At 42.9% G+C, this 17,158-nt stretch overlaps 1 protein-coding gene across 1 annotated transcript in view; it reads right to left on the bottom strand.

Annotated features, from left to right (window-relative positions):
- Nucleotides 1-17,158, bottom strand: part of Eml6 (EMAP like 6) — a 314,487-nt gene that overhangs the window by 23,129 nt on the left and 274,200 nt on the right. Inside the window, exons 28-32 of the mRNA XM_051200701.1 lie at nt 7,059-7,073; nt 5,755-5,763; nt 4,833-4,908; nt 1,756-1,885; nt 200-298 (exon numbers count right to left, since the gene is read on the bottom strand). Coding sequence (XP_051056658.1) covers nt 200-298; nt 1,756-1,885; nt 4,833-4,908; nt 5,755-5,763; nt 7,059-7,073 — 329 coding nt within the window. The remainder of the gene's footprint in view (nt 1-199; nt 299-1,755; nt 1,886-4,832; nt 4,909-5,754; nt 5,764-7,058; nt 7,074-17,158) is intronic.

A 17,158-nucleotide genomic window follows, 5' to 3' on the forward strand; every position in this document is an offset into this window, starting at 1 on the left:
GGTCTCTCAGAATTACTAGTCACTACATGTATCAACTCAGGTTACACAGACATAGCTTAAGACTTAAAAAAAAAAAAAAGCCAACTGAGACATCAAGAAGGGGTCTGGGTCACACCCCTCTCCAGAGAGTGCGAGTGCTAATAGGCCAGTGCCCTTGTACAGCTGCCAGAGCCTGTGGGGAGTCAGCAAGAAGCCCTACCTATCTGGCTGGTAGCCACCACGTTTCTGTATTTTGGGTGCTGGTTCACTGTGAGGCAGAGGATGTCATCTGTGTGCTCCAGGTAGAAGCTCTGGCTGCCTAGGAGACAGGAATCATCTCAGGTGAGTAGTAACACCTCACAGCTTTCCATAGTTATCACAAAGCAGAATGGGAGATCTGGAAATGCCTTATAAAGGAGTTTGTTTTTAGAAAACCCAAATTATCATTTTTGAAATTGTCCTTGGAGATATGAGGGAACCTTTAAAAAAAAAGTTCCCATGTTCTGATGTAGGTCTGGAAGGACAAAAACTGACACCAATCCTAATATAACCACAATCTACCATAGCCTTTCCCACTGTGGATCCAGCATGCAGATCAAACACACATGATTTCAGAGACTGAAATGATAAAGTTCAGGTTCCCTCCTCCCCTTGGCACGAGACTAGTGTTTTCCCAATGTCCACCTCTGACCTGAAAGAGAGGATGGAGATGCTGGAGATGAAGATGCTGAAGGTAATGCTGCAGTGAACAAAGTGGTGCCACGTGGCTCAAAGTGGCACTATGGGAAGTGCCTGAGGAGTCCCTTGAATAGGAGCCTATCCACCTGGGTACCCGGATGGCACAGGCCAAAGCTTTATCCCCAAGTCAACATATTTCATAGGAGGTGGAAGGAAGGGTAGCTTCCTGACTTTCCAAAGTGCTTTTTAAAACCCACTGAAATGCTCAGGAATAGATTGGGGAGTGGTAGCACTGATAAATATGGGACTATATCATAGTGCCCTTAAAATGATGGCATGTGCCTAAAAAATTGAGAAAACATGGCAAATCTCAAAGCTGTCCTTCCTAAAAGGGAGAAAAAAAAAACCCAGTGTCTGTACTCTCCAAATCTATACATAAACTACAGGGACCCAGCAAGGTATATCTGATCTGGTAGTGAAGGTGTGGATGTGGGGCTGATATATATATATATATATATATATATATATATATATATATATATATATATCCTTTTTCTTTTTGCTTGAAATGTCTCCTTTTGAAGAATTATTTCCTGATTGAACTCATAGCTAGAGAACACTGAGTATCTCTGTTAATAATCTCTTACACTCTTTGTAAATATTTCTCAAGTCAAAGCAAGCTGGGCCCTGTGGCGCACACCTCTAATTGTAACAGTCAGGATACTGAAGCAGGAGGATCACCATGTGTTTGAGAGCTGGAAACTGGTTCCCTTTGCTTTGCTCTTAATTTTGGTCTCTGCCTCATTTCTCTTTCACTGCTTCCATCCCTCTCTTCTCCCCAGCCTCTCTTCCCTCTTACCATGGAGGAGCTGATAGGAGCGCAGGTAACTCCCCTCCAGTGGTGCCTACACTATGGGCAAACCAGGCTGAGGCCAGAGAGGCAGGAGACCTGGACCCAAGAGCTTTGTGAGTACCTTGAGGGAAGAGTGGCTCTAGCCTGGAAGAGAATGGAATGGCTCCAAGAGTAGAAGTTGTGGGACATGGAAAGAATGGGAGAATATGCACACAGGTGTGCATTGTGGCTTTTCCCAAAGCTACCTGTGGAGAGGTTCTGGACGATGCCAGCAGCTGCAGTGTGGAAAATGATGTCGGCACCATCATTAAGGTAATGCAGGTTGTTTCGGCAGTCAAATCCTCTGTAGCCAAACACATGGTCCAGAGCCAGCTCCTGCATGCACACACACACAGATTAAGTTCACCCTTAGAGGCTACCAGCAGAGGAACAATGCCACACTTCACATTGTATGAATAGCCAAGCATGTCACAGGAACACTATGCAAGGCAGATGCCACTCACTGAAGCCTCTGGACTAGCTGAGGATGGAACACAGCCCTGTATTTAGTGCCCTGAAATGTTAGGTGACAGTGACTTTCCTAAATTAACCAAAGCGACTTCTTGGTTCTTTAGGTGAGTCACAATGTCACAATGTACTGACTGGATGGCTTCTAATGGTCACCTACAAGTGCCAAATCCTTAGCTCAGATGAATAGTAGCTCAGAGGCTGCCATGAAAAGGTCCCATAGACAGCTGTGACTGGCTGAGGCTGCTGAGGGAGCCGAGGTCATGCCTGATGTGTTGGTTATGACTTGTCCCATGAAGTTCCTGTGCATTTGCATATGTCCAGGCAACTAGACACTACTCTGGATTCATGTTTTTATCTTTTGCCTTGTCCTCTATGACAAAGCAGTGGCTGACTGAGATCAATTCTTGATTTCATTGAATGCATTTGTCCTGGGCTCCTCCATGCCTGGCCCTGAGTTAGCTCATGGGATATGCGTTAATAGCTTGTGGGTCTCCCTTCTCAAGTTTGCCTAGCTCTGACCCTTACTGTTTCTCTTCTTTTTTGTTTTCTTTCTTTTTTAAGATTTATTTGTTTGTTTGTTTATTATATATATTGAGTTCTGACTACATATATGCCTGCATTCCAAAAGAGGGAATCAAATCTCATTTCAGATGGCTGTGAGCCACCCATGCAGTTGCCAGGAATTGAACTCAGGACCTCTGGAAGAACAGTCACTGCTCTTAAACTCTGAGCCATATCTCCAGCTGGGCCCTTACTGTTTCTGAAGATTGCCAATTGCAAACATTAGATTAACTCCTACATGGCACAGTATTTCTTAACGGAAAGCATCCATTGCCTTCACATCCTTGAGATGGCACACAAGCCTTACCCACACCCTTGGTCACCTTCTGAGCATCCTGGATAAGCTTCCCTAGTGTTACAACTTTGTTTTCTCATATACCTCTCACCTGGAAAGCCCTTCTCCTTCCATCCCCAACTCCCCCAATGTGTTTCCCAGGAATGTATTTAATATGGGACTGTTGTTTTAATATTGGTACAGTGTCTGCACCTTAATCTTCTATTTCAGCCAGCAATTGCAAGGGATTTCTCTGGCAGGGGCCAAGCCACTCAGGCCATAGTCTGGAGGGAATTCTGTTTCCGCAGTCACTAGCTCTGCTGCTAAAAGGACTTTTAACTAAATCTCTATCATTCTATTTATAGATAAAACTGGAGACTCAAGGTTGGGGCAAAATACTGCTATCCTCTTCTTGCTGGCATTTCCTCTAAAGCCTGTCTGACTCTCTACCAAAATGAAAAACCGTGCCACTCAAAATCCCTTCCTACTACTTCCTGCATCTCTCTATCTCTTCCAGATGCCCTCTGATGCTGTCAACTAGTTGCTAACTCAGCCTCCTGACCCAAGGTTGATTTTATTTAATTAACATAAATGCAAACTCGGGTTTACAATGTGATCAAATATCCCCATTATAGGACTTTTCCCTGAATACAGTGGTCTGTTGACCCAAATGTGGCCAATCAGACAGTCTTCTAGAAATTTAGAATAGACATCGATAGGCTCAATAGTTTTACTATATGAGGAGTTGTAAACTCAGGGGGCTAAGAAGCATTGATATTTTATTGTATTTAATACAGTAGTTCCAGAAGTTTTTAGAGAAAAATAGGCTTCCAGGCCCCTGCTTGACAGAAAATTGACACCATCTGGCTTATGATGGCCCTTCTACTGTTGGATCCTGTCTTCTCTGAAACTAAGCTACATTTTGTGACCTGAGCTATCCTCCAAAATAAATACCTCAAAAAAATAGTTCCTTTCCAGAAAAAAAAATATTCTGGCACCAGTGTGAGTTTAGAGTCTAGCAGCGGGGCAGATGGATGTATGAGAAAGACCAGGGGAGTGTGTGTCAAGGCATGTGGAATATGGGTGTGATAGAGCTGGACAGAAGGGGTCAGGATGAAGGACATTATAAATGATGGTCCTACACAGATATCTGATCCTAGAGAAGGTTCTGGTACAGTGTGGGGAGCTGAGAGATACAATCCAAGCTGAAGAATTGAAACACAGGACCTCAGCATCCAGGATCAGTTGAGAATATTAGGTGGTAATTTTAGGACTGGAGATTTGAGTTGCAAGGGACTCGCAGGTCATGAGCTAGGAAGGTCTCTCAGGGTGAGGTTTTCCAAACTCTAAACATGATCCTCACAGGCAATGTGGGAATATTTTGGGTATTAAAGCCAGCATAAGGCATGACAGGTTTGAACTTTGATTGGAGAACTCTGGATTGTTGGGTCTGTGGGCTTCCTGGAGCTGATCCTCAAGTCTCAACCTTAAGCCAGATCTTCCTCCCTCACTGGACTGCTGACCCTGGGAATGAGTCCTTATCATCATCCCTGAACCATAAAGCCTTCATTTGCAAATGAAAGTAACAGTGCCCACTTCATAGGTGAGAAATGGATGGAAGCCTCCTCCAGAAGGCTTCCTTTTTGTTCAGAAAAAGAGTGCTGAAGTCCCAGGTGGTAAAGTGTACAGGGCAGTAGGGCCACATTCAAGGGACACAATGCATTTTAGAGTTAGTGATGATTGATAAGGCTTCATGACAGGGCTGAAGGAGAAGGAATGTGACCTGGTAGATGTGATGTTAGTCCCAGAGATGGGGCAGGGGGACAAAGCCATACAGATGGAGATGGGGACACAAGGGAACCAACAGATCCATTGGGTTTGTTTGATGGGATCTCTAGTTTAGGCAAAAGAAGATGTCCATCTGGCAGTGTCAGAGCATCAGTAATGAGGCAAGAGCATGGTCATGTGACATCTTACCTCAACCAACTTCTTTTTGGTGATGTTGTTCTTCTGGAGTTTCTCAGGCTGGGGAGCTGCCCGGCTTACAGGTGGTCTGAAACAGAAGTCAGAGGAAACACAGGGTTGAATAAAAAACTACTTGACCAGCAACTTGCTAAAGCCAGAGCCAGGGAAGGCCCTTGCTCCTCTCTCCCTCAGAGGACATATCACCTGGGGCTGTTCTGTCTGGCTCTCTTCTCTCACCCCACTAGGAACAGTAACTTGGAATCTGACCAGTCACAGGACAGGTGTGGGTTGGGCTCATGGGAGGGAGTTGGGTTTCTCTATATTATAGCACATTTGTAGGATCAGTCCCACTTCTCTAATATCCAGCAACATCCTGGGATCCAAGAAAAACCCCTGGCTAGAGGAACTCACATTACAACTAAGGATGAGCAAATGTATGAGAAAGGAAAGGTCATGTTCTCTGACTTCACTGGCCATTTCTCAAACAGAAATGTGCCAAAATTATTCAGAATCACGCAATCAAGAGCCTGGCCTCTGTGCCTAGGGACTCAGAAACCACAGTTGAGATAGGTTCTGAGACTGTGTGAAAAGTACCAAGTTGCTCTGGCTGTAGGCAAGGGCAAGAAGGGAGAAAGGATGAAAGATCTCATGCCTCCCTCTTTGCTCCTACTCAGGGTTAGGGTTCACCTTAAGTTGCCATCATCACTACACCAAAGTTTGCTTCTCCAGCCTTAGTTTGGAGAGTGATACTTCTAACTTTAGTTAAGAGATTTTACTTGGAGGAAACCCTCAAAAATTCCTGTTGGTGGCATTGGGTTCCTTTTAGTCAGACTTCTGTGATCTTGGGGAAAGCAGGAGATGGGAGGAGGGAGTCCTGCCCCAAGTCCCACACCATCAGTCAGTGTTCTCAGGAAATGCAAAGAGAAAGAATTACCTTGATCCCCTTGGAAGCAGAAAACAAAGCAAAGTAAGAACTCAGTACAGGTTAGAGCACTGTCAGCAAGCACCTCACTCATGCACAAGCATTTCCCAAGTGAACAGACATTCCTGTGAACATTCCCAAGTGAACAGACCATGCTTCCCCAGCATGCCAACCAAGAACTAAAACAGAAAGGAAAGAGTGCACCGGGCTACACACTCAGAAAATCCTACCCCGCATCACTGGCAGAGTACACTAAGCACCTCCAAGAGTGGGAAGAGAAAAGAAAGTCTTCTTAATGCTGCCTGCATGTTCATAGCTTCATGCCTGGGGACTGCTTATTTTAGAGGGTGATGGGGAAGATGCATTGTCAGAAAAACAACAGCATCATCTTGAATATCTTGGGGAGTTGTGCACAATGGATTGCTTTGTTCCCAAATTAATTTTGACTCATAATTTAGTCTAATAATTCTCAGGTTTTTTCAGTAGGTCAGCTTGCCAGCTGGAGTTGCTAATGGATTTTTGTGCAGGGGAAACAAAGTAGCTTTATCTTCTCAGAAATTCTTCAATCAAAACATGTTATGTAACCATAAGTGGTAATTGGACCAAATGGTATTAAAATGGGGAGAGGATATCTCTGCAAATGACATCCCCAATTGACATTATTTCCATCAAACAGCAAAATCTCAGGATGGGGCATACAAGTTCCCACAATAAATATTTCCTGCACACTCATTATCATTTCCCAGGACATCTACTCTTTCTTCTGTTTTAGTGAGACTTTCAGATAAGATCCCACAGGTTTCTATTTTACCTAAGAATGTTTAAGTGTATGAAAAAAGCAAGCCAGGGGGCTGCAATGGGAGCAATAATGTGCTACAACTACTGCACAGCTTATAACTTTCAATTCAACACAGGGTTTGGTTCCAGGGTACACAGGGTTGTATAATATACAACATATTATACAGTACAGAGTATGCATACAAGCACAAACACTCTGTTTATATATACATAAGATTGTATATATACACAGAAAGGCAATCTGATGCTTTTTGTCATCCTTATTTTCAGCTAAAACATAAAAGACCCTAAAAGCTTCAGTGGTAAAGCAGGGTCAGAGTGTGTCTTTCTTAGTTGACAAGCACAATCTCTAGCTGTATCATTTCAAAACAGAAGGCGAGAGGAGTGATGGGGAGAAGCCCCAATGGGCAGATGCAGCTGCCTTCAACACCAACCCTTCAGGCTCAGGGTTCTAATGACACTGAGCACTAGGCGTTCACTGAACACCCGAGCTTTGCCAGAGTGCTGCAGATACTTACTTGACAATTCCCTGCCTCCAAAGGAAAGCAAGTTAAAACACAATACAAAATTAAAAGCTTCTTTCCAAGCATCTATAAACAGTGTTCGAAATATCAGATGTGGGAGGAGCTGAATGCTTGTGGGTTAGAATTTCTTCAGCACTTCTAAATCCTTCTAGATTTAGATCCGACTCTGAGAAACTCTCCCCATCTCTCAGGTCCTCATGTGGTGGGGACCACAACCCTAAAATTATTTTTGTGCTACTTCATGACTATACTTTTGTTACTGTTATGAATCATAATGCAGGATATCTAGTATATGATGAAAAGGTCATCTGATCCCCAAAGGGGTCATAACCCACATGTTGAGAACTGCTCATGTACAAGGTTTATCAGTGTCGAAGTAACATAAAGGGCAAATAATTAGGCAGAGAACCATGGGGTTTTCTGAAAAAGCCTGCCATCTTAAAAGTGTTCTTGCCTGAAGCCTAGGACAGCATACCTGCTCCCTCTGCAGAGTGTCGTGGTTTCAGATAAATGGCTCAAGGCCCAAAGGACAGTGGAGAGGCCCAAATCCGGACTAAGTACTAACTAGGTACTAACTGGGCATATTGCAAGAGATCCATGCAAGGGATGAATGATGAAAAACTTGTTGAAATAATTGTGCATCAGGTTTCACTGAGCTCTGTAGCTGAATAGTTTTCTGGAATGGGAGGAGACATAACTGCAGCAGAGTTCTGAGCACAAGTTAGCCTGTGGGGGATGACACACCACCGATGGAAGGAAGGCTTGTGAAGGAAAATCTTGGCTTAAGTATTGGCAAGTTGAGCACTGAACAACTGCAATTTCCCCTAGCAATGAAGTCAGAGCTAAGACTGTGAATCCAAGACCTACAAGATACACCAGGGAGACAAGGCAGCCAAGGATGACTGAGAACAAACAGTAGCTGAAGGAATGAGAAGGGAGGGAAAAGAGGGAAAGTTGTTTAAAATAAAAAAGTAAGTGAGAGAACTACGTCTAAAATTGTACTGCCTGATGGTGACTACTGCTCCAGGTGGCACACTGAGTCCTTGAGCTGTGGCTACTCCATATTAAAATGCGCTGTAAGTGTAAAACATACCTCATGACAGCTTCCGTGGAAAGGCTACCATACCATACCCTGATAGTGAGATCAACAACTAACTTATCTATGGAGCCCTCAACTAATGCCTGTTGGAAACAGGAGCAAACACCCATACATAAACACTGAGTCCAAGTAGAACCCAGATGCAGATGGAGAGGACAAGGCCAGGCAGCAGAAACACATAGAAACAGCTTACCTGATCAAGGAAGAGCTAACGGGCCACCACACTGTTAGCTGGGAAGCCAGCATGGGACTGACTCAGCCCCCCCTGAATATGGGTCTCAGCCAGAAGGACTAAGCAGTCTAAGGGACCTCAGACAGTGGAGCCAGGATGTATCCCTGGTGCACAAAAGGACTTTGCAAACACATCCCCCATGGAGGGATAACTGCCTTAACCTAGAGACAGGAGAGAAGCCCTAGTCCCTACTTCACATGACCTGTCAGATCTACATGACCCCAACTGGATGGCATTCCCCTACATATGGAATTGTGGTGGGGGGGATGGGAGGGAGGGTGGTTAGAGTGCATGTGAGAGGGCAGAGATGGTAAAAGGGAGGGAGGGAAGAAGGGAGGGAAAGAGAGGGAACTGGGATCAACATTAAAATAATAAATAAAAAAAAATGCTTTGACTCCAAACTTTAAGTTCAAGGACAATTTACTGGGGAAAAGGATTTCTATTTTTGTTTCCACAGAAAATGAAAAGCTGTGGATTCCTTCCAGACTAATGTGGTTTGATCAAGCCAGACCACCTGAAACAGAGTACCAGGTGATCCTACATTCAAAACAGCTGGACAAAGCAGCCTTACAGACTACAGCCAGGATTTCTGAATCTTCTTAGAATCCCCCATGACAGCGCCCCTTACCAGCAGGAAGTAGTTTGGAAAGAACAACGCCCAAATTCCCAAATATTGTCTATAAATGTTTGTTTTCATTTAAATGGACTTGGTTATATAAAATAAATAAATAAAAAATAAAAATTGGAAAAAATGTTAAAAAAAAAAAAAAAAAACAACATACCTCATGACTTCAAGACCCAGTAAAACAGGGTCTTTTTCTTCTGTTTGTATAGCCAAGGGTACTCTGTATTCTAAATTCTTCTGCCTCTGTAGCCCAAATTCAGGGATTACAGGTGCACATTTCCAAGCTCAGATTTAAAATAATTTACAAAAAGAATGTAAATTTATTGACACTGATTATAGTTTGAGATTTTTTTCATACTAAATAATACTCATATGTGGTTTAAATTTTATATAATATACATGTATAATCTACATATAAATTACATATATATGTATGTATATATACATATACTTACGTTTTTAGTGTGGATTCTAGAGTAACCACATGTATAAAAATCAGTTGTATGTGGATCACACATTTCTGTCACCCAAGGCTACTCTGGAAGAAACAAGCCCTTCTTCTAAACAAAACAAAGACATGGGGTTTTGTGGACCTGGAAAGGATGTTCTTATGTTAGAACAGCCAGGATAAAAGACAGACTAGAAGGGACACAGTAAAAGAATGAGTATGTGAAACCTGGATAAAAAGGGGTAAGTGAGGGGAGGGAGTAAAAGATGTGAGACCAAAGGATCTACTTTCCTCAGAGGGAGTTAGATGTGTGCAGGAAAGTCTGGGATACCCTTGGTGGCTGAAAATGTGGCTCCAGCTGTCAAGGAGCAGTGTAGAAGCCAAAGGGAGAAGAAATGAGGGACCCAGGTGGACAGGAATTCGGAGCTCAAGCTCCAAATGAAGGTCCAGCTTGAACAAGAAGAGGGACTCACCTCCTCTGAGAAGAGAAGGAAGGAGATAAGTGTTTCAGGCATGGAAGAAGGGAAGCATGATAGGGGAGAAAGGACAGTCAAGACAGAGCTGTACACATGGCTTCTCTGTTGTCACAGAGCAGAGCAAAGCTGCCTGCCAAGGAGACTGTAGGGCAGCAAGCTGAGTGCTGGAGGACTGCGGAGTCCACCAGAGATAGGAAGAAAACATTCGAGCAGTATAGAAAGCCTGAGTGCAGCTGGTGATGTGATGTCTTTGGGCATGGTAGTGAATTGATAGGTTTTCAAGCCAGGAGAAGAGAGGTAGATGTAAGAAAATATGCCAGATGGCCAATGGGCCCAGGGTAGGAGTATCTGAGTCGAAAAGTAGGCCAGGAAAAGGATGGTAAGATTAGGAGAGAGGTGGCAGGGAGGTGAGAGGTGTCTAAGCACGGGATCTGTATGAAAGGTCAGCTATACTGTGATGAGGTATCTGGAGAACGGAGCTGGTGAATCTGCAAATGAAAAAGTTGTAGGTGATGATGTCACCATGGCATGGCAGCAGTACAGTTAGTGAGGTGACCACTGACCAAACTCCTTAGACAGAGGTAGATGTCAGGAGCAGAGGCAGGGAGGTGGGCTGGAGTGGGAACAGGTCTGTTTAAACCTCGAAGGAGTGGATGGGACAGATCTGCATGCCTTAAACTCATTCATAGTGCCCCACACTGCACAGCCCATTCACATTGGAAAGATCTCCTCAGTCACCTGAGATATTCCAAAAAAAAAAAAAAAAAAAAAACTCAAACCAAATCCCATCACAGCCTTTGAAAGCTGCCCCTTTAACAAAGGAGTGCTTGCTTAGTTTTAATGCTTTTAGTTGTCAATCTCCAGGAGTAAGTTTCTTTCAAGTAATTACATGGGAGTGTTTCCTGGGTACATTAATCATTAAAAACACATGTTAGCACTTTACCTCTGGGTTTTTACATCTCACCACTATAGAAAAGACTGGCTGTTCTATGTGTGGCAATTTAAATTTTACAAATTATTAATTTATATAGAAACTGCTTTGCTTCAAACCAACATAAAAGCCCAAGGGGTAGCAGAAAGAAAACCATTTATGAAAATAGCATTAAATTCACTTAAAAGTCAACTGTTGAGTTGTCGGTGATCATCCACCTAAACACAGGCCTTGGAAGTGATTGATATTAACATATTTTAGTTTTAGTTTACTTCATCCACCTTTATAAAAAAAACAAGAATCTAGCTGCATTCTACTTGCTCAGAATAGCTACAAGGGCAGATTTTTCAGAGAATCTGGGGTAGAGGGAAGTAAGAGAACTGAGCCCACACAGACAGTCCCTGGAGTCAGGGGTCTGCTTATGCACAGTCACTCTAGCACCAGGAGGGCTGGGTTAGCTTTTATGCAAAACATAAACAACCACAGGGCTGCACATTGCCTGCTCTTGAATACTCCCTCTTCACCAAAGGATGGGAATGCTGGATTAAAGGATTCTCCCTCCCAGCAGAGGCACAGCCAGAACTCAGGGCTCCCTGCTTACTGAGCTAGGCCTGGAGCTAGGATTTAGCAGTATTCAGGGGTCTCATATAGCCTATTTTGCAGCACTTGCTTACAAAGATTGTCCATTCTTAGCAACAATACAAGCTTTCCGAGCAGCAGGGACAAATGGGGACAAAGGGCCTTTGTGAGGCCCGTGGAGCAGGAGGCTGTTCACTCACAGTTGACAGGATCATGGAGAACTTTGTCCTGCTTCATCATGCCTTTGGCAAGCTTGAAATTCCCACATAGCTACTGATTAAAAGCAAACCACTTTTTCAAAATTGGGGGCAGGTTTTCTCAGGAGATTTGCTTCTCCAAACATAGCATAAAAGGTTAGGGGGAAAAAATAAACTGAGATTGCCTATATATGGTAATTTACTTTAACTCAGGCAAACGTGTTAACTTTCCTATATTTTTAACACTATCAGTCATGAACATGTTCCTTGTTCCATCACAAATCGGCTGACAGGGTATCTTTGTGTATAAAGCAGGTTGATGGCTATGGTAGCACATGTATGTTTATTCTCAGTTCCTTTTGCCTTTTGTGACACAGACTTAAACAAACAGGCATTTAAATTCCTAACACATAGATGATATGGATAAAAAAAAATTAATCGAGCTATCCTCAGGTGGTGCTTCCTAAATTCTGCACAGGTTACCCATTTCCCACACTGACAAGACAGGTCATGTAGTTAACAAAAGTAGATGTAGTCACTGACAAAGAGTAGATCTATAGAGCCTTTAGAGGACAAACACATTCCTTTAGTCATTCAAGAAGACTACTATGTGCAAGGCCCTATACCATCGTCTATGTGCAAGGTACTGTGCCAGCTACCTACATGGTGGTTCTATGATCACTAACCTTCGGAAGCCAAGACTCCCACAGAAAAATCTGTATCCAATATATCTTAAAATGTCTCAATGTGGCAGGCAGATCTCTGCGAGTTCAAGGTCAGCCTGGTTTACAAAGCTACACAGAGAAACCCTGTCTTGAAAAAACCAAACCAAACCAAACCAAAATGCCTCAATGTTATAGACCAACAATACTACGGAATTATAGGAGGCAATCAATTTGAGGTTGAAACAAGAAAACAAAGCCAGGGCTTGAGAGAGGCAGCTCAGTGTTTACCTGTGAGTTCGGCTGTTACAGAGTACTGGCTTGATTTCTAGAAACCACATCAACAGCTCACACTGCCTATAACTATAACTCCAGGGGGTTCAACACCTCTAGTCTTCAAGGGCACCTGCACTCTATGTCATATTCATACACAAATGTTCATGATCCAAAATAAAAAAAAAATCCAATAAACAAAATTCCTGTAACATTTCTTTATAGTATACACAGTACACGATTCTTTGAATAGATTTTTCCCTTTAGGTCCATAAGCATACTCAAAATTAAAAATAAAATATTAGATCATAACCATTGATCCTAAGTATTGTGGTGATTTGAAAGAAAATGGTCCTCCAAAGGAAGTGACACTATTAGGAGATAAGGCTTTGTTAGAGTAGGTGTGGCCTTGTTGGAGGAAGTGTTTTATTGTAGGTGTAGGTCTTCTATGCTCAAGCTATGCTCAGTGTGGTAGACAGTTCATTTCCTGTTGCCTGCAGATCAAGATGTAGAACTCTTAGTTCCCTCTAGCACCCTGTCTGCCTTCACACTGCCATCTTCTACCATGATGATAATGAACTGAACCTCTGAAACTGTAAGTGAGCCACTACATTTAAATGTATTCCTTTATAAGAGTTGCTGTGGTCATGGTGTTTCTTTTCTTCACAGTGATAAAAACCCTAGCTACAATAGGCATATCTTAAAAAGTTTGGAAAATATTAATGCCACAGTGGAATTCTGAGGTTGTTTGCAGGTAGCACCTGCCAGTTAGCAGGTCATTATAAAAGCTCACAGCCAGGGCTGGTGAGATGACTCTGTGGGTAAAAGCACTTGGTGCTGAACCTGACAGTCTGTGTTTGACCTCCATACTCACACTGTGGAAGAGAGTCAGAACATGTCCCATGGTGAGCATGCCCACATACATATAAACACACATAAACAAATGCAGAAAAAATTTTTTGAGCTCAAAAATTGCTCTTTGTTTAGGATTGGTAAATGTTCCTTGGTTTCTTTAGGAATACATGCCATAGGCTTGAGTGATTATCTAAATATTAATATAAGAGAATACTTACAATTCACATTTCATTTTTGCAGGTTTTTTTTATTTATGTAACCCAAGCTGTCCTTGATTGTGTGTGTGTGAAGCCTTGGAACTGGAGTTACAGACAGTTGTGAGCTGCTGCATGGGTGCTGAGAATTGAACCCAGGTCCTCTGGAAGAGCAGTCAATGCTCTTAACTGCTGAACCATCTCTCTAGCCCCACAAATCATATTTCATAATCTCTGATAAGGCCTATTCTTGCCCTGCCACCTCAATGTTGTGGAGGTGAGGGGTTTTCCCTTTAACACTTATCTTCATGGCTTTAATTGGTAGCATGGCAGATAAAAAGGACTGTGAAGAAGAAATCATTTCTTGTTCTTTACGCTATTGACTTTAGCTCTAACTGGAAAGTTCCTTCTATTGTGGCCACTGCTGATTCTTTCGCTGATATGAATCTGTTTCTGGAGTCTCCAACGGAGACTGAAGTTCAGTGACTCTCCAGTAATGCTCCAGGCCTTCAGCACCAGATTGGAAGTGCTGAGAGGCACAGCCTCAGAGACAGTATGAGACAGCCACTGTTGGACTACTCTGACTGGATTGTGTAAGCCAATCCCATAAGCTTCGTTTTAAATATACATTCATTCTTTCTTTCAGTTCTGTTCCTCTCGGGAACTCTCACTAATGCAGCTGCTTTTGTCAGGTGTTTGTCATACCAATGAGGAAGGTAATTAATATAAAAATAGTTTAAAAAATAATTTTTAAATATTTTTAGGAAATTAGGTGGAGACTGATTCCTTTTCTCTCTCTCTCTCTCTCTCTCTCTCTCTCTCTCTCTCACACACACACACACACACAAACACACGTAAAACAGCTGAGTATCTAAACCAAATATATCTGCTCAGAGCCAGTGAGATGGCTCAGCAGGGAAGCTGCTAAGCCTGAAGACCTGAGCTCAGCTTCCAGGACCCACACAACAGAAGGAAAGAACTGGCTCTTACAGGCTGTCCTACAGCCTACATGGTGGCACAAGTGTACCTCCCCCCTCCATGCAAATACATGAATAAATGTAAAAAACTAAATATATCGGATACATTAGTGACTAAATTAAGTGTCATAATTTTAGTTATTCACAATTACTAAGTAAAAGCACATTAAACTGGTACTAAGACATGAAGTTTCAGAATTAAAAAAAACTGTGCTATGTCATTTATTTTTACAAGGAGAAATACCTTTTTCGGGTAAAAGCAAAGCAAGAGAGGCTGGCAGCAACCCAAGACCTTTCTGAGCAGAGAACAACTGTGTCTCAGGTCAAGTGAGTTCTGATTTGTGGTCACAGCTTGTGCAGCTTCTGAGGTAAGATCACAAAGAAAGTTGGGTTGAACTCGTTTTAGTCACTGGTGAAAAGGAAGCCCCAGGTCCTGTTACTCACCAAAAGCTGCAAGCCTTAGTGCTTAATAATTAAGCAGGGTTCCAATATGGGTGCATAGAGAAAACTCCAACTTGTGTGAATGAATATCTGTGTGCCAATTTCCAAAAAAAAAAAAAAAAAAAAAAAGCTCAGTTTGTGTTCATGCTGTGTCTTTACCTTGAAGGTAAGTTTCTGTCTGAATGCAGCTTCCAAGTGAATACAGTAAATAAAAATCTCTATTAATATGGTCCTTCACAACAGTCTAATTTTAAATTTTTAATACTCCTTTTCAGTGTGTACAAGCATTTTTCCTGCATGCATATAAGTACACTGCATGTGTGCCTGGTGCCTGCAGAGGCTGGAAGAGGGTGCCAGATCCCCTGGAACTGGAGTTACAGATGGTTGTGAGCTGCCATGTGGGTGCTGGAAATCAACCCTGGGTCCTTTGCAAGAGCAGCACATGTTCTTAGTCACTGAGTGTCTCTCTAGTTTCCATGCAGATGATTAAGTTATTAGGAAATACCTGTGTTAAACAGTAGGCACTTGAAAATAAATGGCTCAGTGGGTAAAAGAGCTTGCTATGCAAGTATCAGGACCCAGGTGTGAATCTCCAGAATCCATGTTAAAGCTGTCAATTTTCAGTTAGTATTAAAGGGGAACATAGTATTATGTGCCCCTTCCCTGCACTCCAGCCCTTATCCTTCTGCTAGCCTTATAGATGGCATCCACAGGTTTGTCCAGTCTGTGACTTCAGCAAACTGGAGGAACCAGCAGAGCAGACTGTGGGAGGAGAAACACCTGGGCAGGTATCACCCGATTCTTAGCCATGCACCCACATGGTTGCTGGGCATCAGCTTTAACCAAGGTTGGGGCTTGCTGAAGGTGTCCAGGTGAAGCCATATGGTAAGCTGGGGCAAAGCCAAAATGTGATTGACACATTTCACGTGTGCCAAGTATAGCTCAGGATTCTCTTCAGAGCAATAATTATTTTTTCCTCAATTTTCTCACTTCCCAAAATATTGGAGCTGAAGGTCATATGGCTTGTGAAGAATAAAAAGTCACAATATGTTAGAAGTTGTACAAGAAGGCATGATGTAGTCTCACAGCTATTTTAAAGTCAAATATCTGAATCTAATTAGAAACAATCCATGGCTGTCTTCGGAATAAAAAATTCAGTTGCTTCCAAATGATTGATGCAAAATGTGCAGCTGTCACCAGGCATTTTTCCTCAGAGTGACAGCTGCTGCACTCTTCTCAGGGAGGAAGCTGGGAAGGGGTTTGCTTAGATGCAGAAGTGCCTGGAACACTGAGAGACAAAGTGAAGGTCCTTGCATAGAGCAGTGGCCCCACGAGCACACCTGCACCAGTCCTCTAGCTAGTCTCATCACTTTCACCGGTATATGTCCTGGTCCAGGTGTTTTCAGGCATTTCCCGCCATGGGGACAAGGAGAGACCAGCAGGGATTTAGAGAAGTCATAGGGAGGCACTGGCCTGAACACACCCTGAGAGAAACTGGGCACTGCCTGTGTCCTGGTCCTGATGCAGGGGGTGCCACCTCATTATTCTGTCTTTTCCCTCTGTCTTCCCCAGGAGGCTTGCATCCTCCTCCATCTCAAGACAAGTTGCAATGCATGATTTATTGCCATTGGTCCCATCCTTGCTTCCAGGGCTCAGTGCTATCCTACATTGTATCACCCGCTCTGGTTTCTTATTCTGCCCTATCTTTCGCTCTTCTATGCTTAGAACTGCCTAGTCTCACCTCTGAAGTTCAGAGTCCCCTAAAATCACTGGCCAGGATGGGAGCAGCCACTCGTCCTGGGCTCAGATTCTGATTTTTTTTTTTTTTTTCTCTACATGCTACCTGGTTGCCCTCATTAGTCTGGGCACACTCTGCTCCCGGGATGCTATGCAGCTGCTATTGTCTCTGTGGCTAAAAGCCCTCTATAAACTGGGGCTGTCAAGTTTATTTAAGTTACCAAGTAAATCTTTGTTTATAGAAAAGACTTGATCCTTTCTCTGGACCCTGTACTTATCTTAAAATGGTTTTCTTTACTACATGTTTTCTTCACTGCATTCAAGGGTGATTTTATTTTTTAAATTGACAGTAGACAAATGCTTGCTTA

The sequence above is a fragment of the Phodopus roborovskii genome, unplaced genomic scaffold (assembly GCF_943737965.1).
Source record: "Phodopus roborovskii unplaced genomic scaffold, PHOROB, whole genome shotgun sequence".
In the NCBI taxonomy this organism is placed as follows: domain Eukaryota; kingdom Metazoa; phylum Chordata; class Mammalia; order Rodentia; family Cricetidae; genus Phodopus; species Phodopus roborovskii.